This window comes from Phocoena phocoena, chromosome 6, assembly GCF_963924675.1.
Source record: "Phocoena phocoena chromosome 6, mPhoPho1.1, whole genome shotgun sequence".
Lineage (NCBI taxonomy): Eukaryota > Metazoa > Chordata > Mammalia > Artiodactyla > Phocoenidae > Phocoena > Phocoena phocoena.
This window is the reverse complement of record NC_089224.1, coordinates 109,884,422-109,909,059: the sequence shown is the minus strand read 5'-3', so window position 1 is coordinate 109,909,059 and position 24,638 is coordinate 109,884,422. Positions and strand designations below refer to the sequence as shown.

Sequence of the window (24,638 nt, the reverse complement as noted above, 5' to 3'; positions counted from 1 at the left end):
CTGAGAGCTCCTCCAGGGAAGGGAGAAGCTGAGCAGGCATTCGGCACAGCCTACTCCTGTCGACTGAGGGTAAACTGAATGTTTACCCAGAATGGAAACCCGCAGAGCGCCGAGCTCACTGGAGTGCTTTCTGTTGCACTCTGCTTGCATGAGCGACAAATGACAAGCAAACAAGGTGATTTTAGGGATTTATGTTAGAACACAAAACATCGTGGCCAACTTTCTGGGTGTGCCACAGATTCTCAAAGACAAGCTGTCCCCTCATCATCTCACGGCCTTTGCAGTCCTGGGATCATCAGTTCTTACTACTAAAAAGGATGTCAGAGATGAATTAGTGACGCTTCTCTGAACTTGTGTCAGCCTAAGAACTGCCTGGGGCTGTGGGTGAGATCCAAGCCACCCTCTTGGATACTCTGATTCAGGAGATCTGGGGCGGGGGGTGGGGTCTATAAACCTGTAACCTCAGCAGGTGCCGCCAAATGACTTAGGGGATGATGTGGGGTGCATCACCTGGTACAAAGCCCTTGGTTTGCTGCTGAAAAAACTACGCCAAGAGGAGCTCAAAGGCTCGCTGAAGGTCACATGAAAAATGGCAGAGCTGGGATGGTGGTTTCTAATCTCTGGCTTCTTTCTTCAGCTCCTATTATTCTCAGACTTTTCCTACAAACCTGGGGGACATGATGTGCCAACCTGCCACCAGCTACAGTAGTTCTCCAGAGCAATTTACAACGGGGGCAGGTGTATCCTAACAGCATCACACAAGCCTGCTCACATTCCAGAGAAAGACGCGCATGAAGACAGTGTTAGGATTTGGGCAGATCATGAAGTGCCTCTGAAAGCTGAGATTAGACTTTACTTTTACACTAAACTGTTTGAAACCTGGCAATCTGCACTGTGACATCCCACAGACAGTTTAAATAGTCAGAAACTTTGTAAAAAAAAAATCTAGATTCTGAGACAATAAAGGCAGAAGAATAATAAACTAGCAGGAAAACAAAAACAAAAATGAAGGCGGGAAAGAGACAGATGTAGACAAGCCCATGGCTATAATCTTGGAGGGAGGTAACTGACAAGAGTACTGGTTTCCAAAACCGTGACTTGAGAGGGGGTGACTGCTCCAGGGTGTCGCCCCGAGAGCCCCAGGTAGCACCTGCTGCTCCTGCCGGCGAGATATTGAAGCTCCCGAGAGCCAGACCCACCTGGGCTGTAAGAATAAGCTCGTTGATGACATGTGCGGCATGCTGGCATCGCTCTGGGGGTCCCATGACCTGTGCAGCTCTCTCTGGACTAATACCATCATCTGTGGAACAAGGTGAGAGATGGGATTAGGAAAAGCCCAACTTCAGAAGGAAACAAACGTCAATCTGATTTGCAATCAATGTTCCTACCAGTGCCAAAGAGGGTAATAAGAACATCACCATATCAGGGAATCTTCTGCATAGGGAAACGTGTACGGCTACATCTTTTTGCGTGATCCACGTCAATACTCATTTCTTATGCAATTACAGCCATTTAAAAAAGATATCACTATAGAAACTAAATTAAACTTAAAAAAGAAAAAGTGCCAAGGAAAACAGAGTTGAGCTACAGCAGTATTTTCCCAGAAGTAGTCCATCACGATGTTTTCCCATCTTCAGAGAAATGAGCGAAATAAAGACATTGTAGATGATTTTGCTCGTGAAGGTAAATTTATAAAATTTAAAGAACGGTCCTTGATTTTACGATTTTTTAATGGTTTTAAGTTATCTTTAATTTTATGAAATCAAAATAACAGTTTTTTTTTAAGTCTTTACTTGCAAAATTAAAAACTGGAAATGCTATGTTGATCCCCCCCAATTTTACTAGTCCAAGGAAAAAAAGAAAAAAGCCTGGACACCCCTGGGCTAGAGTGTTCTGGCACAAGAAGGGTGACCCGGCCAGCAAATCCACAGAAAGAAATGAGGGACCAGAGGACAAACCTAAACTGGAACTTTGGTAACAGAATGTTGCAAAAGAGAGAGAGGGTGAGGGAGAGCAAAGAACACAAGTGGGCTAATAACAAAGTCCTTGTTTTGTGAGGTGTTCTTTAATTCTTCATAATGCTGAAGACTTCTGAGAACCATCAAAACCTACCTGGTTTGAACTGAATTCTCACACCGGCATCATTCTGGATCTTTTTGATCATTTCCCCATTTCTTCCTATTACAATCCCAACAGCAAACCTAGGCACAGACACCTAAGCACAGAGATACAAAACATCAGAGTTTTTCTGCAAACCTGGGGTGTGTGTGTGTGTGTGTGTGTGTGTGTGTGTGTGTGTGTGTGTGTGTGTGTGTGTGTGTGTGTGTATACATACAATGATTTTTATCACAGTGCATTTCTGGAAATGATACAATAAAGCATTTTTTTTTTCCTCTTAGGAAAAATACTGTGGTTGATGGCTGCGTTCCTGTCCATTAAATGCATCCAATAGGTCTGAGACCTGATCAAAAATAGTTATAAAGATGAAGTAAAGTAAGAATAAACCTCATAGATAAAAGATTAAAAAAAAATTTTAAGATTAAAAGTTTATCTTCCAAATTTTATGAAATAAACATTAATGTACCATACACATTGATTATACTATGGTCCTATAAAATGCTTTTCTTTTCCTTCACTCTTTTATTGTAGTAAAATATATATAACATAGTATTAATCATTTTAACCATTTGTAAATACACACTTCAGTGGCATTAAACACACTCACAATGTTGTGTAACCACCACAGATGTCTACACCCCAAACCTTTTCATCATCCCCAATAAGAACTCCCGTGAAACCACAGTGCTTCCTTCCCCAGCCCCTGCTAACCTCTACTTCACTTCCCGTCTGTATGAATTTGCCTATTCTAGGTGCCTCACGTAAGTGGAATCATGACAACATCCATCCTTCTGCACCTGGCTTATTTTACCAAGCATAACGCTGGCAGGGCCCATCCTCACTGCAGCCGAAATACAGCAAGGATGTATTTCGATCCCATTCCACCTCATCAGTAAAACAGGCTTAGGAGTTTGATACTATCACAACAAAGGTCACCACGAAAACCTGGACTCGGGTCTTCATCTGGGCAGTGGGGTGCGCTCTGAAGCGCAGCCCCCGGCCGGGGGGCATGGCCCCATCCCCTGAAATGCGTGCAGCTGGCGCTCCTCACTACAGCTGGCTGTCCCACTCCTTCCTCACAGCCACCCTGGGAAGCCAGTGTGCTCAGAGGGTTTTGCAGCTGAGCTGAGAGTTAAATAACTTGCTCAAGGTTACAGAGCTAACAGAAGCGTGCCCTACAACCTTAAACTTGCCTACTAACCTGTAACTCAAGCATACCTCTATACTGCCTCCTCCCACGCGGGAGCTGAAATCACCGCGCACACCTCGAAAATCAGCTTGGTCTTTTTCTCGGATGATCTCTAATACCATTTCTCTTGCTTGCTGCAAAAACACAGATAAAAGGCATTAAGGGAAACAAAATCCTGAAAAAAGACATGACACCAGGTGAAAGATCAAACCCTCTTAAACTGGGCTTAAAGCCTCAGGAGGTGCTCAGCCGTGGGAGAACTCACTATATTACGTTACCATTGTTACGTGGGACACGGGCAGGCTGCTACTGAGCAGTATATCGTGTATATCACATCTTAAATGACGTGTTCCTTACACTGTCCAAAATGTCCACACAGATAAGGGTTCACAGTCTAAGCCACAGCTGGGTCAGCACATTGGTGCTGGGTCAGAACTTGATGGTCGCTCCACCGTATTTCTGACGTGCTATTTCTTTCTAGTGGGCAAGGGTGGGGTCTGAGAGCTCTGACAGTGGGCAGTTTCCATGGGAAGGAAGACAGTAACAACGCATCCCATGGCAGAGAAGCTCCAGGGAGGGAAAGGGAAAAGGCCAGCCTGGGAGCCCAAAAATACCTCCTGGCACTGAGAGCTCGAACGTCTTACCAACTGGCAAGAACCTCCCTCAACACCTGACTGTCTCTAAGGCGCATTCAGTGTCCTCACCCCCAAGGACGCACCTGAGTGCGCCCAATCCGCCCATGCCAGCACTGGCCCCGCAGGAGCCGTGCTAAGGAGCAACCGTGCACAACTCAAGGTCATGTGAGAACTGAAACTGAGTCCCAGTTCTGGAAAAATCAAACCAAATGAGAACAAGAAAACCCAAAACAGCAACGTCTCACGACATCTGTAGAAACTGGAACATGGACTGACTATAATATGATGTTATGGGATTACCGTTATTTTCTTAGGCCTGGTTTTATAGAAGCAAGTTTTATTCTTAGGAGATACATACTGCAGGATTTGGAGGTAAAAACTCACAGTATCTGCCACTTACTTACAGATGGTAAAGCAAAAAAATAAAACATAAACACACAAACAAAACAGTAAGTAGGTTGAGGGGATTCAGATGTTCGCTGCACTATCTTTTCAACTTTTCTCTATATTTGAAGTTTTTCAAAATAAAAAGTTGGGAAGAGGGGAAAATAAAAGAAACCCAAAGAACAATATACCCTAAATACAGCAGACAGCTTCTTCATAATAAAAAACATGGAATACACAGTTTTAAAATAAAAAAAATACCGAAAACCTTTCTTTATAATAATTTTCCTGCAAATTCATGAAACATCAATGAAATAAGCTCTTTGCCCAGGTATTTTTTCTACAAAAGACAAAGCCAAACGTTCCACTGGAGAAGGCAGGAGTGGAGGGCTTCTGGGAGGCAGGCTTTCTGTGTCCAGCCAGCTCTCCCCTCTGTCCAAAGAGCTCTACGACACACAGCAGAGGAGTCCCACGCTGGACTGTATGAGCCGAGTGAGGAAGATTAGGTGCAGTCTGTTTTTTTTTTTTTTTTTTTATTAAAGCCCACCTGTTTACATCTAAAGAGGTTAGAAACTCTGGGGGACCTGACAGGGCAGTAGATAGTGAAGGGCTGCATTGCTGACGGGAACCTAAGCAAAGCAGCCACTGTAATCACCGGCCCTCAAACCTGTTTTAAAATCATTACTTTACATATAGAAACCTTGACCAAAAAAGAACTACCAGTGATATCATTTGAGTTCAGCTGAACGACAGCATTAAGAACTACAGGAGGGGCTTCCCTGGTGGCGCAGTGGTTGAGAGTCTGCCTGCCGATGCAGGGGACACGGGTTCGTGCCCCGGTCCGGGAGGATCCCACATGCCATGGAGCGGCTGGGCCCGTGAGCCATGGCCGCTGAGCCTGCGCGTCCGGAGCCTGTGCTCCGCAACGGGAGAGGCCACGACAGTGAGAGGCCCGCATACCGCGGAAAAAAAAAAAAAAAAAAAAAGAACTACGGGAATTCTTTTGCCAGAGACTGGTAACCTCTGCTGGATCAAAGCCCCAAAGCCCCTGCAGAGGGACAGCTGTCGCTGACGGGCTGGCTCACCAAGGTGTGTCGCTCTGGAGCTACTCTAAATGCAGCGAAGGTCAGGCAGGCTGCAGCAGGCAGAAAAAAGAGCGTTCGTGTCTCACGGGGACAGACACACTCCCACACCCACAGTGCACACACATTCCTGCTAATAGCCCAGGTGCTGGAAGATGGAGCACCTGGGTGATTTAGACCTAAGCCCCTGCTTTCAGCACCTGCGGTTGTCCTCTGAGGCACACAGGACGCTTGCTACGAGGGCACACAAGTGCCTTGTGTGGTACTGGCACCTTCGGTCACCTCCCACCTCAGCCAGTGATCTTGTGAAAATGGGTTGAGAGAACAAACAAATAAAAGCCAGAGGGAGCCTGCATCTGAGCTGACCACAGCTGCACCTCGAAAACTGCATCTGATCAGAGCTGTGCCAGCCAACAAAACCTTCTGCGTTTACGGACAAGTTCTGTACGTGGGCTGCCCTGACGGCAGCCACCATCCACGTGTGCTCTGAGCACTCTGAGCGCTGAAACGTGGCCAGTATAAATAAGGAACTCACTTTTTACTTAATCTGAACAAATTCCAACAGCCACGTGGCCAGCAGCTCCGGTACTGGCCAGCACAGCCCCATTCTTTGCACCATCAAACTTGGTTTGGGAAGACAGCTCAAGGAACACCCACCCAGTTTTATAATTTCTTGAATGACATAAAAGCTCTACAAGTACTACCAAGTTATACCACCACACCCAGGACCTGCCTGACCCACGGTTTCTCTCCTACCTGTACTTTAAATGGGTCTCCGGTGATACGCAGAGGCTTGTCCGCTCCCGTGGGCAACGGGCCGTCCTGGATCATGACCATCTTCACGCCTGCCCGCTCCTGTGAGGGCACACACACCGGTACAGCCCTCACCGTCAGCAAGAGGCACGCAGGATGGCACAGCTGCACGGGTCGGCTCGTGTCTACAGCGAGACATGCCCCACTAGCAAAGGCACTGCTCTCTGATCCGGCCCGTGAGGCTGGCCTCCGAGAATGCTGAGGTACACGCCGTGCTTGAGGGCGTCCAAGCCTGACAGAGAAAACCGTTTCCCAAAACTCTCCTCCCTTTCCGGTTCCTGGAATATCTAAATATGAATGAGCTACTTTTACAAAGTGCTAAGCGCCGAGCTAGACAATCTATTTAACGTCACGTGGTCAGAGCTCACGCACAGCAATGGGAGGGAAGGGCCGCCACTTCCCGACCTCACAGAGGAGAGCTCTGAGTAAGCTGAAGGCTCCAGAGCCGATGAGCGCGGCACCAAAATTTGGATTCTGGGACTCTATAAAGTCTGAACTCTTAAGAGTCCACGGTAGAACGCCTTCCACATCCAAGGACTGGGCTATCTATATGAGAGCACACAGGCAGGCCACAACTCCGACCCGCAACTTTGAAAGCCCAGAGCTCGGAAAGAAGAGTTTGCTCCGAACTAAATCTGGCAGCAAAACTAACCTGAACTCACGTGAGCGTACTTCCAGCCCTCCTCTCACGGAGTGTGACTGTTAGGTTTAGCCATGAAAACCTGCACTTGGTTACGGGATGCAGCCCCAAAACTTGCTGGGGGTATTAAATTCTACAACACGTTTGGCCCAAGTGTCTCACGTGAGGGATTCTGGAGCTCAGAGCAGCAAACGTTCATGGAGCATTTACTCAGTGGCAGGCTCTGCACTAAGGGTCTCATGTAAATCACAATAACGGGTATTATTTTAGCTCATTACAACAGCGAGGCCGGCACCTCCCTGCTCTTACAGACGAGGACCCTGAGCCTTAGAAAAGTACATGAGCGTAACTCCGATCTCACCACTAACGAGCAAGAGTGCTCCTGGCTCAGGGCCCTGGCTCTGGACACAGGATTTTTATCTGAGAGTCCTGACAGGGCTTCATCGCCACAGTGGCTGCTGCCAGTTCACGGGGACCCCAGGCCTCGGTGTCACAGCTGGCATCGAGCCTGGCCACAGAAAACGTTCAGATCCGCAGAGGCACTCGGGCAGAGGTTTCAAGGGGAGCTCTGCACCGTGGTGCACAGCCAGCCCAGCTCGGACACGCCAAAGCCGCACAGAACCTTCCAACCCGGGAAGATGGAGGAGGATGAGGGCTGTCGAGCGCTGCTCTGCCAAGGGCTCACGCACCTGCAACTGCTTTATTGTCTCCCCTCCCTTGCCGATGACCAGCCCCACTTTAGACGCAGGGATGAGAATCTCCTGGATCGTGCTGTTGCCGTCTATGTCATTATGAAAGCCAGGTCCATTCCGACAGCGGTCCACAATCTGTCCCAGGAGCCGTTTAGCTTGTCTTTGGGAGGGAAAAGAACCACAAGAGAGCCAGCATTAAATGAATGCTCTAGGCGCCCAGGAAGGGGAAACAGCACCGGGGGAACACGCGAGGGAGTCAAGGCAGCCCTCCATCCAGCTCCAGCTCCTGCCCTCACAACCCAGGAGGTCTCTGCCATCCGCCACGCTACTGGGCTGGAATTTAAAAGCAACACCACAACAGCAACGTTCCAACACAGCCCCTCCTCGTGTGCCCTCTGCTTGCGCTTGTGTCTCGCGTGCACGCCACAGACACGCCTGTCTCCGATTCGAATGTCAGCTGCTCTGGTGGCAGGTGTCTACCTTTGACCCCCTGCCCCTCTCGCTGCTCCCCGATCCAGCATAACCCCTCTCACAGAGCATACGCTCAACAGATACTTGTTAAACAAGAGCAGGAGAGAAAGCAATGAGAAAGACGGGAAGAGAGAAAGCAAGGGTTAGTAATCATCATTTGAATTCTCAAACTCCGAATTTCTTCTCCATAACCAAAACAGACTGCTCGATGACTTCTAAGCTACGGCTACAAATCACCAGTTTGGTTTCAAGGGGTGGGGAAAAAAGGAGGCAGGTGCAGCTGTACAGTCATATACACCTGCTTTGTGCTTTCCATGTCAGACTGTCAAGAGCCTGCATTTCCCATGGGATTTTATGCCGATTCACCTGGAGACTGGGGAGGGCAATGGCAATGCTGGAACAGAACCACCCAGCCTACCGAGGTCATCTGTTGGGCCAATTGCCTTTTCTGCACCAGAATTTCCCCTGGCTCTTATTTGCAGTATTTATTCTTTAAATCACCACGTACAATCTATTTTGTGGTTCTTCGCGCAGGCTCAGCGGCCATGGCTCACGGGCCCAGCCGCTCCGTGGCATGTGGGATCCTCCCGGACCTGGGCACGAACCCGTGTCCCTTGCATCGGCAGGCGGACTCTCAACCACTGCGCCACCAGGGAAGCCCTTGTGGTTCTTTTAACAGGGAAAAATTCAGCACTAAACAGGCTGGCTATACTGCGCGCTGAAGAAAAAACTGTTTCCTCCTAAAGTTACAATCCCATTGCCGCCACCGCTTGGGTAGAAGAGGAAGCAGGAATGTTTAGAAGGGCAGGAAGAAAGAAGCGAATGGCAGGAAATAGATGCTGCCTTCTGCAGTCTTGAGCCTTTGTGTTTCTTCTCAGTTACAGCAGCTTTTTAATATTTTGCTTGTGTACTAGGTTAACCTGTGTTGGAAGAAAAGTGCCTTGACTCCAGCAAAAGCATCCTGCTCGCCCTATAATGCACACCTGCCAGTGATATTTATTCTGGTTCACTGCTTGCAATGTTACAGCAGAACAAGAAAATCTAAACTCATCTAGACTCCCTGAGAAATGGAAACAATAAAACAGCCCTACCTACTGAGCCAGACATAATCTCAGCACCCCTGTCCCCAAATGCAACGCTACTCGGTAGACTGAAAGAGGAAGGAGAGCAGACTCTAAGTTAGTACCTCCCCTTTCCCCAGGGGCTTCTTGGATTTACAAGGCCTGCATCTGGTACAAGGCTCCAAGCATGCGTGCACCAGAAGAGCAGTGCTAGTCTTAAGGCTGCAGTAAGGGCCCCAAAAGTCCAAACAGCCTCTGGCCGGTCCATACAGCCCTCTGAGTGGAGCAATGGCCACAAAGAGTAGATTCATCTGGTTCACCAGTATCAGAAGGGCAACGGGATCAGCCCCAGGCAAGAGACCTGATGCCAGGATTCTCAGTGCTTCACAGAGTGAGAGGCTTACTGATCCAGACCTGCTCAGGTGAAGGAGACATTAACACGGAAGAAGCGAGTTAATGAGAGCATTCAGGCAGGGTGAAAGTACACTCTCGAGGACCTGGTTTATGAAGCAGATGTTATGACAGCTGTGAGAAATTCTGTGGGGTTTGAAAAAAAGGTGATACCTTATGTGTTTAAGGTAACAGAACAACTCCCCTGGCGTGGCAACCTCCCAGATCCTTCTCTAAGGAAGCACCTGCTTTCGTGGCCAGGTTGCCGCACAGATCGACAGTGTTCAGTAACAATTCTGCCCTTCCATTTCTCCCCATCTGGGGAAGGAGGAAGAAGAGTGAAAGGAAAAAGTAAATAAAATAAACTTACTCAATACTTTCTGGGGTTCCGGTAAGTACACAGGGCCTCTCTGGAATCCCAGAACTCTCTATAAGAAGAATCAAGAAGATGAGGTGTGTTGGTGGGCATCAGGCAACCGTGCACCTTCGCCTCTGTGTACAGACTGTCTCTCTGGGCTGGTTCCTAAACCAGCCCCACAGAAGGCCCGGCTCCCAGAAAAAGACAGCTTGCTTCCACTTGTGGAGAGAATATCAAGCTGGTAGCTCCACCCTAGATTCTCCAAATGAAAACAAACCCTGCAGGGGAAGCTGGGAGGACGCAGCAGAGGTCTCTGAGTTGGTCCTGATTACCAGCCTCAGCTTCACATCTGACCCGCTTGCGTGCTAGTAAGTGCCACAGTCACTTAACCCGCTGCCCCTCAGTTTGTCCATTTGCAGTGTAGTTTAATGGTTATCTGTCTGTGGCTCTGAGGCACACTCGTAAGGAACTTAATGGCATGCACATCAGAGTCATGACCAGTAACTGCATGAGCACTTCAAGAGAACAGTGACACCCACGTGGAACTGGTTCCAGGCCATTTGACAAGAGAGGAAAAAAAATCTTACTTTCCAACACCGCACACGACGCTTTATTTTGTTCCTAAAAACAACTGCCTCTGAAAACTCATATTCAAAAAAAATTAAAGAGAAATAGCTAACAGCAGTAACTGCTCTCAAGACACTGCACTAAGTATCTTTCAAAATGACAAACATTTCTGTGGTCGAATGTCCTCCAGATCCCATCCTCTGCTGTGGAAAGAGGTCAGACTCAGATGATGAAACTTAGAAACGGAAGTAAAAAATCTTCTTCCTCAGTCTGTCTCTCTCCATATCACATGGTCAAAATGCACCAGGCTGGGAAAGGTCCTGAGCCGTGTCTAACATGTGCTTATTTAGCCAGAACCTTCAGATGGCCTCTTTCCACAAAGGGCAGGGACGGTCTAATCCAGGGGAGCCGGCGAGCAGTCCCCAGGCATGAGCCCAGAGCCCCAGGGCTCATCCAGGTCCCACTATGTCTGGCATAACATTCTGGTGCAGAAAACAGAGGTCCTAGACCAGCAGGTGTTTGGGAGGGGCCACACCGGGCCCAGAGCTGCAGAGGGTCTCCCCAGAGGCCAGAGGGGCCGCATCATCTCTGGGCCCACTTCGGCTCTGGTCTTTCTGGTTCTCAGCCTGGAGGTCAGCTCCAAAAGTGCAAGGAAAACAGCAATCACATATACTTACCCAAGCCCCTAAACTTCTAAGCAACAAGCAAAGGTACTAAATATGAAAAACTCTGTAAAAAAAAGGCTGATTTCTACCAAACTGAGATCTATGAAAACATAAGTAGCCCTTACCCGAGGCAATCTGAATTCTGCAACCAGATTCTGCTTGAATCCGTGAAATCTGCTCACCTCCCCGGCCGATAACTGAAACAAATTAAACAGGGTGAGAACATGCCCCCTTCATTCCATATTTAACCACACACGGGCGACAATTAATTCAGCAAACATTCACACTTGGCTCACAGCACAACAAATCAGGTTGGCCTCAGCGAGCCCACAGGAATTGCATGTGAAACACAGCCGACGACATGGGGTTCTCTAGCTGAAGTGGGGGAGGGCGGGGGACCCAGGGCCCAACCTTCCGGTCTCCCCCTCAGCCTGGAGAGTCCTGCAGTGCTCCGGGGCTCTAGAAAACATGATGTGCGGGGCATTCTACCACGGGTGACACTCCCACTGAGAGATTAAAATGAAAATAAGGAACAGAAATGAGGGAAAAAGTAGATAATGTGGATACTTACTAAATCCAACCATTTTATCAGGCACTTTGAATTCTTCTGTTATTACTGCCCTAAAAACAAAGAACATTTTGGAAAAATACACAGAATAAAGAATTCTGCAGTCATTTTAGGTTCCCCGAATTTCCCATATTGGCAATGTTAGAAGATAAAGGCTTAAAAGAAATCATGCCAATTTGGCTAACAAGCCCACAACCATCCACAAAGACTGTCATCTCATGAACCCTTTGGTCCATCACTCCTTGAAGAGATCCAAGCCTCCCCTTTCCTTGTGTCAGAGGAGGAAATCTCTGTTTTTTTCATTAAACCATCAACTAACTGCACTAACCACTGCCCTTTCTTCCTACAGCTACCCTCAGTATTGCTGAACACCTGAAGATCCTCTGGGGAGTGGGGAGTGTTTCAGACTTCTATTCAAGTCTCCCTAGATGAAGAGGGGCAACTTTTCCCAATCTTTTTATTGCTTTCTGGCCTCCCTCTAATTTATCTGCCTTTTAGTGTGAGACGTCCCAAATGGAACCGGTATCCAACCGAGGCCTAACCAGTGCTGACCAGTACAGAATCATTACCTTGCTTACTTGGCAACGTACTTCTGCTAAATGCTACCCCATCCATCATGTGCTTTTTTTTAAGAAAAACGAACAGACAAACGACTATTGGCTCTTTCAAACACATCTTCAAATTTGCTGTATAGTGCATTGTGGACAATATCCAATTTGCCCAACACCCCAGAAAGCAATTAAATCTAAACATTTACCTTAGGAGGAAGCTACATGCAAATAGATTTTTCTTTAAAAAAAAAAAGGTGGGCATTTTTAAACATCTCTCACACAGCTGGACTTTTACCCATCATGGAAAGCAATGAGTAAGTGCATGTTTTCAGGGAAAGTGCAGCACTTAGAAGAAACGCAGTATCCTAAATAGCACCGCCACTGAATCACTCTGACGTGAGCAAACACCCTCAGACTACATGTGCACAGGGATTACCTCCACCTCTTGGGATACCCAAATTCACACCGAAATCAGGCAATTCCCGGCTTCCTAATCAGTAAGAGTGTGGCTGTTAATGCCAAGGCTCGGCTGGCCTAACAGTACGTCGTACAATAGACGGGGGGTCCCTGGTGGGATGTTTCCTGATGGTGGTGAAGGGTGACAGTGCTCCTGTATGTGTAGCCACCAGGCTGCTGCTCACACACAGCACAAGCTGCCTGCTCTCAGGAAACAGTGCTGCGGAACTTCCTAGAAGGGGTTCGACACCAGCACAACTCAAAACCCAGGCAGTTCCTCAGCCCGCAGGAACAATTTCAGCAGACTCTCTTTGAGGAAAAAACGTATTAGGATAAACTGCTTTGGGCTTCCTGGAAGACAAAGCTCTATTCTAAATGCAAGGCTGAAACTGGTCTAACGCACAAAGTACAAACATTTTGGAAAGTAAAATCCTGATTAACTATGGCTTTATAGGAAAGTTACATTTGATACTGACACAACCTCATTTCAACGACTATATTTCAATTCATTAAAAAACAAAGCAAAGAAAGAAACAATAACTAAAAAACCCCAGAATAGATCTTTTGGTTATCTGATGCCTGGTGATTTCTAGAAACTCCTAAACATTTGCATAGAACACAAGAGGATACAACTGTATCATTGCTGGTGAAGGTTAAGGATAACATGTTACAGTAACAAATACACAGCATAAAATTTCACCCCTTAGGGAAGAGAAGCCTTCCTGTATATTTTATCCTTTTTTGAATGACAACATTGTGACCACAAATATTCCATCTTACAGACTGGTCTTTTTAAAGCCCAGAGGTCTTTGTCTCTCTCTAAATCCTCAGTGTTTAAGGGAACTCTGTGAGGGGAAACTAAGGAAGGGAGTCAACCGGGCAGCCATCCAAGGTTCCGCCGCGAGGCCTCTCACTACAGTGGGGGGACCGGGCTCCCACCTCCCAGACCGTGATGACTGGAGCAACAAAAGCTCCATCTTGTGAAAGCCCAGCAAGTCACACTTCTTCAGCACAGCTTTGCTCAAGCGAAGAGGTCAGGGTCCATAAAACAAATGCTGGGAAAACCATCCAGCCAGGAGGACAATTCTCACATTCTCTACTTTTAAACTCAACGTATGTGGGCAGAAAGAGCAGCGCCAACATCCCAGAAGTCTTCTGAGTTTACAGAGGATAACGGCTGCTTTTTAATACCTTGTATTAGTTTATCCTTTCAGCTTACACTGTCTTGGGAAGGACTACAAAAAAAGTTGAGTCTTAAGGAAATCTAGCCCATGTTTTTTCACACTCTCAACCTCTGACTTTCTAACACTCTAGTACAGATGGTGGATCAATAAACAATTAGAAATGATCAATAAATAATAAAACATAACCCACTGCTTACCTTTGATGTACCAAGGCCCCTAACTGGTTACCTACTGTGGCAAAGAGAAAGAGAAAAGAAAAATCAAAGCATTAGCACGGATAAACTAACTTCATCCTTACACGAGTTCTTACCATTTCGGGGGTGGGGGAAGAAAAAGAAAGGCAGAAAGAAAGCAAACAGTAATTTAGGCTCAGTGGCTGAAATGAATGTGTTATATGATATGAAACAGGAGGGGACGTTGTGATCAACACAGTCTCTAACCCAGTGTCCAGCTGAACGCAGGATAAGAAATTGATCTGTGTGTCCACATGCTGAGAGGCCTGGGAGAAAATCCTGCTCGCCTAAATCCCTCTCTCCTACCTCCCTCCTGCTTGGGATCCAAACTCAATGTAAAGATGGCGAGGGTCCCTTCTTTCTCTTTTGAAAACAAATGAGAAGATTTAACCTCCTAGCTCGGAAGCATTGTTAAAGACTGCTCCGTGGCAGCTGCAGTCACTGAGAAGGTGTACATATGTTCCCGCCGGCCATGCCACGGGGCTCCCCCTCCGCTCTCCCTACCCTCTCAAGAGCATGAACATCTCAAGGAGAGGATCTGGCCTCCTCCCTCCCCGGGCCTTTTCGCTGAGCCAGCACCGCCGTCTGTATGCAGCGGACACTAAGAGTCAGCAACCGCCTTTCAAGCCCATTTCACAGAGACAACGGTGCCCAACAGGCTCTAATGATGAAAACCAACTCTGCAATCATATCCCCACAACACCATTTTATCTATGCTTTTTGTTCGTTTCTCCTCTTTCAGCTATCGATGAGTGTCTCCACCAGCCATCAGCAAAAAATGATTCTGTGGTGTTTCCCTTTTGGAAAACGCAGCCCAGGAAAACACCGTCAGCAGACAACAAAAAAGTATCAATCCTAACTGTCTTATAAGGAATTGAATGAATCTTACAATATGCTAACAAGAGCATTCAAAAATATGTCTCTGGGGAAAGTTATAAGAAGGACAGATATGCGATAAGTGGGGAAGGATCAATTACATCAACCTCAGAACAAAGACTGAAATGGTTTGACATCCGAAATCTAGGTCTCCAATATAGCTCTTCTTTCTGCTTGAACTTAACCCTGTCATTCTCTGACCGGGGAGGAGCTGGTCATAAAACGACGAAGGGAAAGAAACCAGATCATGATGTTTTAAAAGAAGAATAAAAAGCACGGAGAAGCATGCTAGCACAAAGTACACGAAGCTACTGGGTCAATACCGTATTTCTCCCAGATCAACAGCAACATAATGGTCTACAGCCAAAACATTGACATTACGTACTATTAACCTGCTTATCTCAGGGATAACAGAATGGTTTTTTACTGAATCTTAAAATTTTCTTTTTGCATTTCCAGTTTGAAAATGACAAACGCCCTCACCTGGGATAGGCAGTGTTCATGATTCCCATTCCACGTGAAAAGTGGACATTGTGAGAGGGGACGCCCACACTTAGGGCAGTGGGTATGAAAACAACACACTGAAGGAGAAGGTCCACGACAGAGGGCTGCTGAGTGTGGCTGGCCCTGTGTTCCTATTTAAGGGTCAAGCTCAGCTTCCCTGCTTACTGTCAGAATTCTTCTCTTAGGGGTAAAGAATCCAGGGAAGACAGACGAACTAAAATGTCCCGAAATGATGCAAACACAGAGGAGAGGTGCCCAGTCCTCAAACGCGGCAACGTGGCGGGACCTTGGCTCCCGGCCTCCTGTGCTGTTTGGTAAGAGGTGTCAAAGGGCTGATGATTTTCTGATATTTCAGCCAGAAAAGCCGCAGAAACACAGTCAAGGGCTACACTACCATAAAGAACTTCATGAGATTCACAAGAACATTCAGAGGACTCATGGTCAAAAGCCATTTGAAATTTTGTGCTCATCCAAAAAACGAAATTCCTTTCTGTTGGCAAAGTACGTGTGACGGGTGTCATGCACACCGTATCATTTCTGACAGCCAACTGCTTTGCTGCCAAGTGGAGGTGCCTACAGAGATCGAAAATAAAAGTGCACACACCACTATCCCACAAATAGACGGACTGCTGAGAGCCATACACAGCACCGAAGAATGAAATCGAATTCAAATCCAGATCCAACTCTTTGAGTCGGTGGACTCTTAAGAGGGCAAATCGTCTCCCTCCTCCATGCAAACGCTGTAGCCTGAGGCTGCAACGCCATTTAAAGTTTCATTCCCTTCGGAAACATTCCCATTTGATGCCTAAAAATGAAAACCAGCAGTTAGATGAGGGGCACTGGGCACTCCTACAGCAAACCGCTAACGTCCGACTCCACGAATAGGGGCCTTCTCTGCGTCTTCAGGATGAAAAGGGTCAGGCGAGGGAGGCAATGGCAACGCCTATCAAGCTCAATTTATGGTAACTACCGTCATTTACTGTAAAAAAGGAAAAGTGCTGAATAAAATCAGTCCTGTTTCCTGTTACTGGCGCCTGCTGGTCGACCACGGTTCAGTCTGCCTCCGAAGTTCCCCTCGGCGCAAACACGCACAGGTGTGGTTCTCATGTATCCTGCGCGCTATGTAATGGAAGGCCGCCCGGGCGATGGGAGGATGAGCTTCCTAGAGAAAATATTCACGCTACAATATGAGGAATCCTTTCTGAAGAGTAACCCTCTGCCAGTTTCAAGCATGATCTTTGAATAAAATAAGGCACTGGACACATTTTTTCCCCATTAGTGAGGAGGAAAAAAGTCTCCATTTTCTTCCCCCCAAAGAAATGCTATCAAAATATCACTGGGGAACACACCCAGCTTTATAATACACAACAATCTTAACGGTTACCCCCTCCCACTCCCCTTCAAAAAAGCTCAAAGGACCAAAGCATCCGTCATCCCAGTGCAGACAGGACCTGGGATGCACAGAGCAGACCTGCGGCAGGTGAGCAGGTAGGTCCGGAGAGGAAGTGCCGGCAGTTCTTATGTGACCCGTGACCAGCAGAACAAAGCAATAAACCATACCTTCCTCTTCAGCCTCTGAACACAACCCTTCTGCGCCCGTGCTTGGATTCCAGTCTCCTCGACTCTGACCGAAGCCTTTCCAAGCCCCGGTTAAGGTCAGTGAGACTTGCAGTCAGCTGCAGGGACATCTGCAGTTTCCAAGGCATTTTAAAAAAGCTTTTCTGCCAAGGACAATACGAAGGCTTCCTGTGTTCTAAGGCAGCAACCCCCATCCCAGAGTCACAACAAATTGACACACTAAGTTCAGCTCTAAGTCCCTAGACACATAATCTCTAACTCATTTGGCAAATTATTATTTTTTAAAGGTGAGAGTAAATCCAAGTTTATCTCAATAGTGTCACTTCCACTTGCAGTTGACACGCTCTGCGAGTGGAAGACGACCACCACTAGCTTCAAAGGGCGCTCCTCTAGGTGCCTCACCTGCAAGAACCCACTTAGTCCCACAAGAGCCTGCGAGGCAGATGCTGTCACTACCCGTCCCATTTGACCGATGGAGGCGCGATCACACCCGAGCCCTCAGAAAAGGGCACAGGTGAGCGAGTGCCCGTGCCCACGTGACCTCTGAACCATCACGCCTTTCAGGCGCTGGGCACTGTGCCGGGTCCTGGGCGTGAAATGGTGAACGAGGTCATCTTTGCCTTCAAGGTGAGAGTCTCATGGGGAAAGCAGCAACCTACCCTGGTCTCCAGGAGCGCAGAGGTGTTAGGAACCCCGCCTGCACCCCTCCCCAGTTCCAGTGCCCACCCAAGGGTCTCGGGAGAAAAATTAAGAGGAAAAATAAAGGGTATGATACTTATTTACAGCACTATGCCTTGTTTTCATTTCATCCAGCGGTTATGAAATCAATTTAGGGGGTCATGACCAGCTTTATTAAAAAATGAAATAGAAAACTGAAGGGACCATGGATACTAAGGGTATGTATTTCATAAAGTTTTAATTTCAATTACACATGTGATTTTAGTATGTGTGTAGTAACTAGTTCTGATGGAGATATGAGTATTTCTTACATTGTAAGTAGTATTTTAAAAGTGTGAAAATCACTTCTTACAATCCTGATGATAATTTCATGAGGTAAATATTATCTCCATTTTACAGGCGAGGAAACAGACTTAGAGAAGTGAAGCAAGCTGCCCAAAGCCACACAGCTAATAACACGCAGAGCTGGGATTCAAACCCCGAACTCAGACTCTGAAGTCTCCATTCTCAAGCATTCCCTATTACAGCATATGAGACAGGGACCCAGTTTCAAGTCTTCCTTCTGCCACTTATCAGGTACCCGCCCTTGGTCAAACCACTTCTCCAGACACCTCTACAATAAGGAGTTCAGGCTCCAGGGCTCCTTCCGGCCTCTTCTTATTCTGTACGGGCCCTCCCACCACTCCATCTCTAAACCCTGGTGATCACTAATCTATTTTCCGTTCCAAAAATGTCATATAAGTGGGACCATACAGTATGTAACCTTTTGGGGTTGGCTTTTTCACGCAGCGTAATTTCCTAGGGATCCATCCAGGTGGCTGCAGGTATCAACAGTCTGTTCCTTTATATTGCTGAGTGGTATTCCATGGAGACCATGGAGGTACCAGGTTGTTAACCAGTCACCTGTTGAAGGACATCTGGGCTTCAGTTTGGGGCTATTATGAATAAAGCTGCTATGAAGATGTGTGGGCAAGTTTTTGTGTTAACACAAGTTTTCTTTTCTTGGGGATAATGCCCAGGAGTGTAACCGTGGCCTGAATGGTAAGTGCATATTTAGTTTTGCAAAAAGCTCATCAGGGGGCTTCCCTGGTGGTGCAGTGGTTAAGAATCCGCCTGCCAAGGCAGTGGACACAGGTTTGAGCCCTGGTCCAAGAAGATCCCACATGCCGTGGAGCAACTAAACCCGTGCGCCACAACTACTGAGCCTGTGCTCCAAATCCCGCGTGCCACAACCACTGAAGCCCACGCACCTAGAGCCCGCGCTCCACAAGAGAAGCCACCGCAATGAGAAGCCCGCGCACCGCAACGAAGAGCAGCCCCCGCTCGCCGCAACCAGAGAAAGCCCACACGTAGCCATGAAGACCCAACACAGCCAAAAATAAAAATAAAAAATAAATAAAATTAAAAAAAAAAAGCTAATCAGGTGGTTTTCACATACAGCCAGGGTCAAGAACCACTCTGGGTCATATATTCCCTAAGAGAATTCTGAAAAACTATGAAACCCTTTTGATTTGACAATTAAGTTATTTTCCTAGGTTAATGGGTGCAAATAATACATCAGGTATTGTACATGGCTTCAGTTCTATCTCTGCTGCAACACTGATACTGCAGATTTAGCTCACTTATTTTCATGGAAGATGTCTACGATTTCATCTACTTGGCTAAGCCAACTGTCAAACCAACCAGTCAGATCGTACTCTACCAGGAAAAACACTCACTTCCCTTTTCCAACTCACACATGTGTTAATATGCACTCACGTGACGACAACTCACTTCTGAATCATAATCCTAAAACGGACGGGTCAGGTGGAGGGGAGGAGGGGACAGCAAGAGTCTCTGCCGTGAGCTGTTACCCGGATAAAATCAAAATCTTCTTACCAAGACTCTCATGCTTTTATCATCTTGGGATTCCCCACTCAGGACCCTGGACTCACCCCTCTTGAGGCATTTGAGGATTTCACCGCTCTTGGTGACAAACCGCCATAAACTAAAGAAGGGCGATGTGAAAAGGGGCATGGAAGGGAGAAGGCTCACGTGGCATCCCCAGCAGAGACACAATTCTCAGAGAGATCCATTTTAGGGGAGAGGGTGCACAGAAGTGTAAGAGCTGGAGAAGGATCCCGTGAACCTGTCCACACCCACCTAACCCTGGGAGGACATCATGCACCCCGGCTTGAAGACTACTGCTTGACAACACCCCTGATTTACTTTCCCTACTTTGTAAAAGGCAGATCTTCCCCCACCCCCTCCAACTCTCAGGGACCGGGTTTTAGTCTGGGCTCTTCACCCCTGCAGCATCATTATTACCCTCCATACAGGGAGAGCATGAGCATCTCTGAGATGCATTTTTCTCTCTTTCCAAAGCAGAGGCTCTGGCCCTTGCAGGATCCTGCCTGAGGTGGTGCAGGCTCCGTGCCTGCAGCTGCACGGACGCCCCTGCCATGCAGCTGCAGGAACACTGGCCCTCGCCGCTCCCGAGCACGGGCACCTCTCATCCCCCTTCTGTCTCTGAAAGTCTCTGAATTTAAAACGTTCTTTCCTCCTCACTCTTTTTTCCTCCTTCTCCTTGCCCTATGCCACAAGTGCTGAAATAAAACTTGGAAAGGACCATAGAGATATTCTATTCCGATCTTCCTGTAAATCATTCATTTGGTAGTACCCCCTAAAAATTCTCCTTCCTTCATTCCACAAGAAGACCAGAAAGTGTGGTAAATCTAAGATGGTATTACGTAAGTATCAAAGGTAAGTCTCTGGTAGAAAAGGCAGGCATATTTTCAAAGTCACTAGCATAACACTCCCCGCCCCCCAACCCCGACCCTTTGCAATGGCAGGAATGGTGCTTTATTCACCCCAAGTTCTGATTTTGGTGCCATTCTTTACAGATTAGACAGGAAGAGAGTGTGGTCTGTTTGAACTAAAAAAGCTCAAGGGCACGTGATTACCTAAAACTCTCCCAGAGTAAAAAAAAAAACTGGAGAAGATGCTTTCATTGCCCCTCGGAATATGGCGGGGACAATGGGAAGAGTGCCTTTTCCATCTGTCAACCAGCTCTACGTAAATAGTAGAAACCACTTGTTTTCTCCAGCAGTCAAGACAGAGAGCGGAACCTGAGACAAGGAGATTTGTTTAAGGAAATTAGGGGAGTGGGGACCCTCTGTACACCTTCCTAACTGACGATTAAGCAAGTATTAGAGTTAATCATTTGACAAGGCTGATTTGAGATCAGCGGTTGGCAAACTACGCCTGAGGGCCAGCTTTCCACTTCTGTAAACAACCAGTTATTGGGACACAGCCATGCTCATTTGTACACGTACTGTCTAAGGCTGCTTTCGAGTGCCAATGGCAGAGCTGAGTCGGTGGGACAGAGACCATACGGCCTGAAAGCCTAAAATATTTACTACGTGGCCCTTTAAGAAAAAGTCTGCCAACTTCTGATTTAGATTAAAGTTAAACTTGCATTTCTAAATCAGTTAGCTAATACTATTCTCTTAAATTTGGACCTTCCTTTTCACAAAATTTCCTAAATGCTATCATAGGATACACAGAGGGAGAACTCAGGTATCAAGCATTTATTCATTCACTGCATGAGGTAGGTAGGGAAATAAACTGTCTTTATGATCACGGCACGTGGAATCTGGTAGGAGAGGGACGTGACGTTCCCGTCACCTGCAGAATAAAGAAGATGAAATGCGCCCCAAGGAGGGGACAAGTGAACTGCTGTCGAAGTTCAGAGCAGAGTGCCATATATTATTTCCCGATGAGGTGGGCATGTGAGAACGGGAGGAAGAGGGGGAACAGGGAGGGAGGAAGGAGTAAAGGGGACGAAGGAAACGAAAGAAGGGAGGGGGCACCCTGAGGGGGCACGCGAGCGGGGCACTGAAGAAAGTCAAAAGGTGAGGATGAGAACAGGTTGCCAGGAGGGAGTCACATCACATCCGAGACGGAGCGTGAGCAGGAGTCAGTCAGGTAAAGGGCTGGGATGGGGGGAGTGCTTCTGGGAGAGCAAAGAGAAGAAAGCTGACTAGGCCGCTGCAGAGTGCAAAACGGGGGAGCGAGACTGGAAGGGCAGGAGGCGGAGGCCAGGTTAGGAAGGGCTGGGCCCCCCTGGTTACCGGAAGCTGCCACAAGTCATAGAGCAGAGGGATGGAACTGGTTCGATGGGCTCCAGCAGAAGCATGAAGGAAGTACTGGATGGAACCACTGTCACACCAAGACCAGCAGGGAGCTTCTCGAATCCGTAGGGCACACCTCAAAAACCGTGAGAAAGCGTGGGTGCCAAGACGGAAGACGCTGACAGTGAAAATGACCTGACCCAGAGGGGGAGGGCAGCAGGATGACTGCTCTTCCCAGATCAGGGACCAAGGCAGGCTCTGGACGCTGGGTGCAAAGCTCCTGCTGGGTTCCAGGTGAGCTCATCAACTGGCAGCTTGACGGACAACTCACCACTGCCTTGGAACACAACTAACCCAAATCGCTTTCTACATCAGAACACAACGAACTCAAATCGCTTTCCTCCTGTTTTACCGCCTAGCACTCTAAAAAATCCTCCCATTCATATACATGTTTGCACATCTCAATGTCCTGAGTAAGCCCTATGTTAAGGTTCTTTATGGTTGACTTAAGAGTTGAAGTACCTTTAAACAGACCCAAATAACACCTCCAAAAACTTCTAGGGGACTGAACTTTAACCTCCCAGAGGTCAAAGAACCTGGCTTCACGGGAAAGTCTGCAAGTTCATATTGCTAAAGAGGTGATCTGATGAACGTCCCTCAAAAAATCCCAAGCCAACACAAACAAAAAACTGCAAAGCCCTCGGAAATCTTTATTGCTAAGAAAAAAGTGCCGGTGTTCCTGCTTGCTGTTCGTCTCTGCTTTTCTAAACTTTCTTCTCACAAACAGCAAGCCTGTGACCCTTAGAAAGCTGTTGGGTAAACACGAACATCACTTTCCTTGACAGGGTCTGTTTATCCACATATTTATTCAAGAGAACAGAACTGGCCCAGTGACCTCACCCCTGTCAGGAGACAACTGACAAGAGGCTGGGGCAGGCCCCAGATGCCCAGCTCTCCTTAAGGTCCACAGCAAATCTCAAACTCTACACAAAGAGACCAACTTGGAGAAAAACAAACAATTTGTGTAATTCTGTTATTTAAACAGAAGAGAGGATTAACTTTATCAAACCGTTATGTAGAACGTAAAAAGCCTGAGAGAAATTTCTCATACTTCAAATACAGTCTGTCGTCATGGTAAAACACAGGCCTGGGGATGACTGGAGACGTGGTTCAAGGCGGAAAGGGTCTCCCTCGGTTCTTTCCTACTAAATGAGACTTAATATTTGGGGGGAAGAAAAAGTGGATTTATTCTCTAATCACAAGAACTTAGTCCCCCAAAACGCAAAAAATTACGGTTCTCAAAAAAAAAAAAAAAAAGGTGACGATACACATATAATAATGGAGTTTCAAGTGAGATTCTGGACTTACTGGTGACTTAACGAGCAACAGTCTTTCAAATGGGTGTGCAAAGGATTAATGGGAGAAAAAAAGTCTGCAAGATGCCAGAGGTTTCACTTGTAAATTTTCAGGCATTCATTATGCAAAGGACATAGTGATACTCTTCTCTGTGGGCACAAGTTTTACACTTCAACTCTACGCGGTGGGTGAAAACAAGGCTGAGAGTCGTGGAATGTATTGATCTCAATTTCTGGAAATGGTGGGCCAGAGAGACACACTGTCCATTAATGAGACATATGCTCAGAGCCAGACAACTTACTGTTATTTTTATATTGATGTCCCATAAGAGGAACTGAAACATGAGTGCCCCGAAAAGGTAAAAAAGGTTGCTTTGCCTGACAGCTTTTTGCTGAGGCAAAAATGTAGATAATGCAATCACTCATGTTTGGTCTAAGAAATCACTAACGCCAATCAAATGTAAGATGACCACAAGATACCGTTTCAGAGTAGCAGTGTAAATGTTCACCTTAGTTCCAGTGGCCCTGGGGTAGATTTTCTGTGAGTGACCATAAACATTAATAATTTTTTTAAATAGACAACTTTTACACCCAAATTGCGGGTTGTTCCATTAGAATCTGCACCGTGTGAGTCTATGTAATTATTCCAAAAAGGTTCCCACTTACAAAAAAGATTCTCTCTTTTAGAATCTCCAAAAAGACCAGAGCAATTAGTCATGCCAAACTACATTTTTTCTATGAACATGAAACACGCACTTTTTTTTGGGAGATTACAAAGTATATACTGTTGTATACCTTGACTGTTTTTCACTTAATAAGGTACCACAGAAATATGAACACACATACGTGGCTGGGTACATATGCAGATTGAGGACAGGAAGAGAAGACGTTGGCCCACCCACTACATGCAATCTAGTGTACTTCAGAATCCCTTTTACAGAGCTACTTTGCGGGAGATGAAATGTGATAAAGGAAGTCCAAGTTCTCTGCAGAAACACATCTGATACTCTTTGCCAAAGTGCTGGTAATGACGCACTTCTAAGTGGTCTCAAATTCTTTTGGGGATGAGTAGGGTATATCCACAAACCAACGAAATAAACGAAGAATGAATGAAAGAAAAATGGATGCTGCTAGAAAGAGCCTGTTATAAATGGGAATGGTGGAAAAAACCCAACAGATAAACTGAAAAAAGGTCATCACTCCCCTTTCCTTTCTTTAAGGTCAGTATGTAGCCACAGCCTCCACAGAGCCATGCACCAAATCTCAGCTTTTCTTTGGAGAAAAGTGGGAACTTCAATTCTCACGTGTGCACTGAGGAATAACTGAGGGCTAAATCAAGCAAAACTCTCGAATCAGTCCAATTATTTCCAAGCCGATGCTCGAAGACTGTCTTTTACCTTACAGCCCAGCCGAAAAGACTTCCTGTATTATCAAGGCAAGTAAGAACTCAAATACCGTAGAACTGCTGAGGAAAATCA

At 46.8% G+C, this 24,638-nt stretch overlaps 1 protein-coding gene across 1 annotated transcript in view; it reads right to left on the bottom strand.

Moving 5' to 3' along the window:
- FUBP3 (far upstream element binding protein 3) overlaps positions 1 to 24,638 on the bottom strand; it is a 49,543-nt gene that overhangs the window by 12,818 nt on the left and 12,087 nt on the right. Inside the window, exons 3-11 of the mRNA XM_065878593.1 lie at positions 14,022 to 14,055; positions 11,637 to 11,686; positions 11,191 to 11,262; positions 9,846 to 9,903; positions 7,551 to 7,713; positions 6,165 to 6,263; positions 3,337 to 3,441; positions 2,113 to 2,215; positions 1,200 to 1,300 (exon numbers count right to left, since the gene is read on the bottom strand). Coding sequence (XP_065734665.1) covers positions 1,200 to 1,300; positions 2,113 to 2,215; positions 3,337 to 3,441; positions 6,165 to 6,263; positions 7,551 to 7,713; positions 9,846 to 9,903; positions 11,191 to 11,262; positions 11,637 to 11,686; positions 14,022 to 14,055 — 785 coding nt within the window. The remainder of the gene's footprint in view (positions 1 to 1,199; positions 1,301 to 2,112; positions 2,216 to 3,336; positions 3,442 to 6,164; positions 6,264 to 7,550; positions 7,714 to 9,845; positions 9,904 to 11,190; positions 11,263 to 11,636; positions 11,687 to 14,021; positions 14,056 to 24,638) is intronic.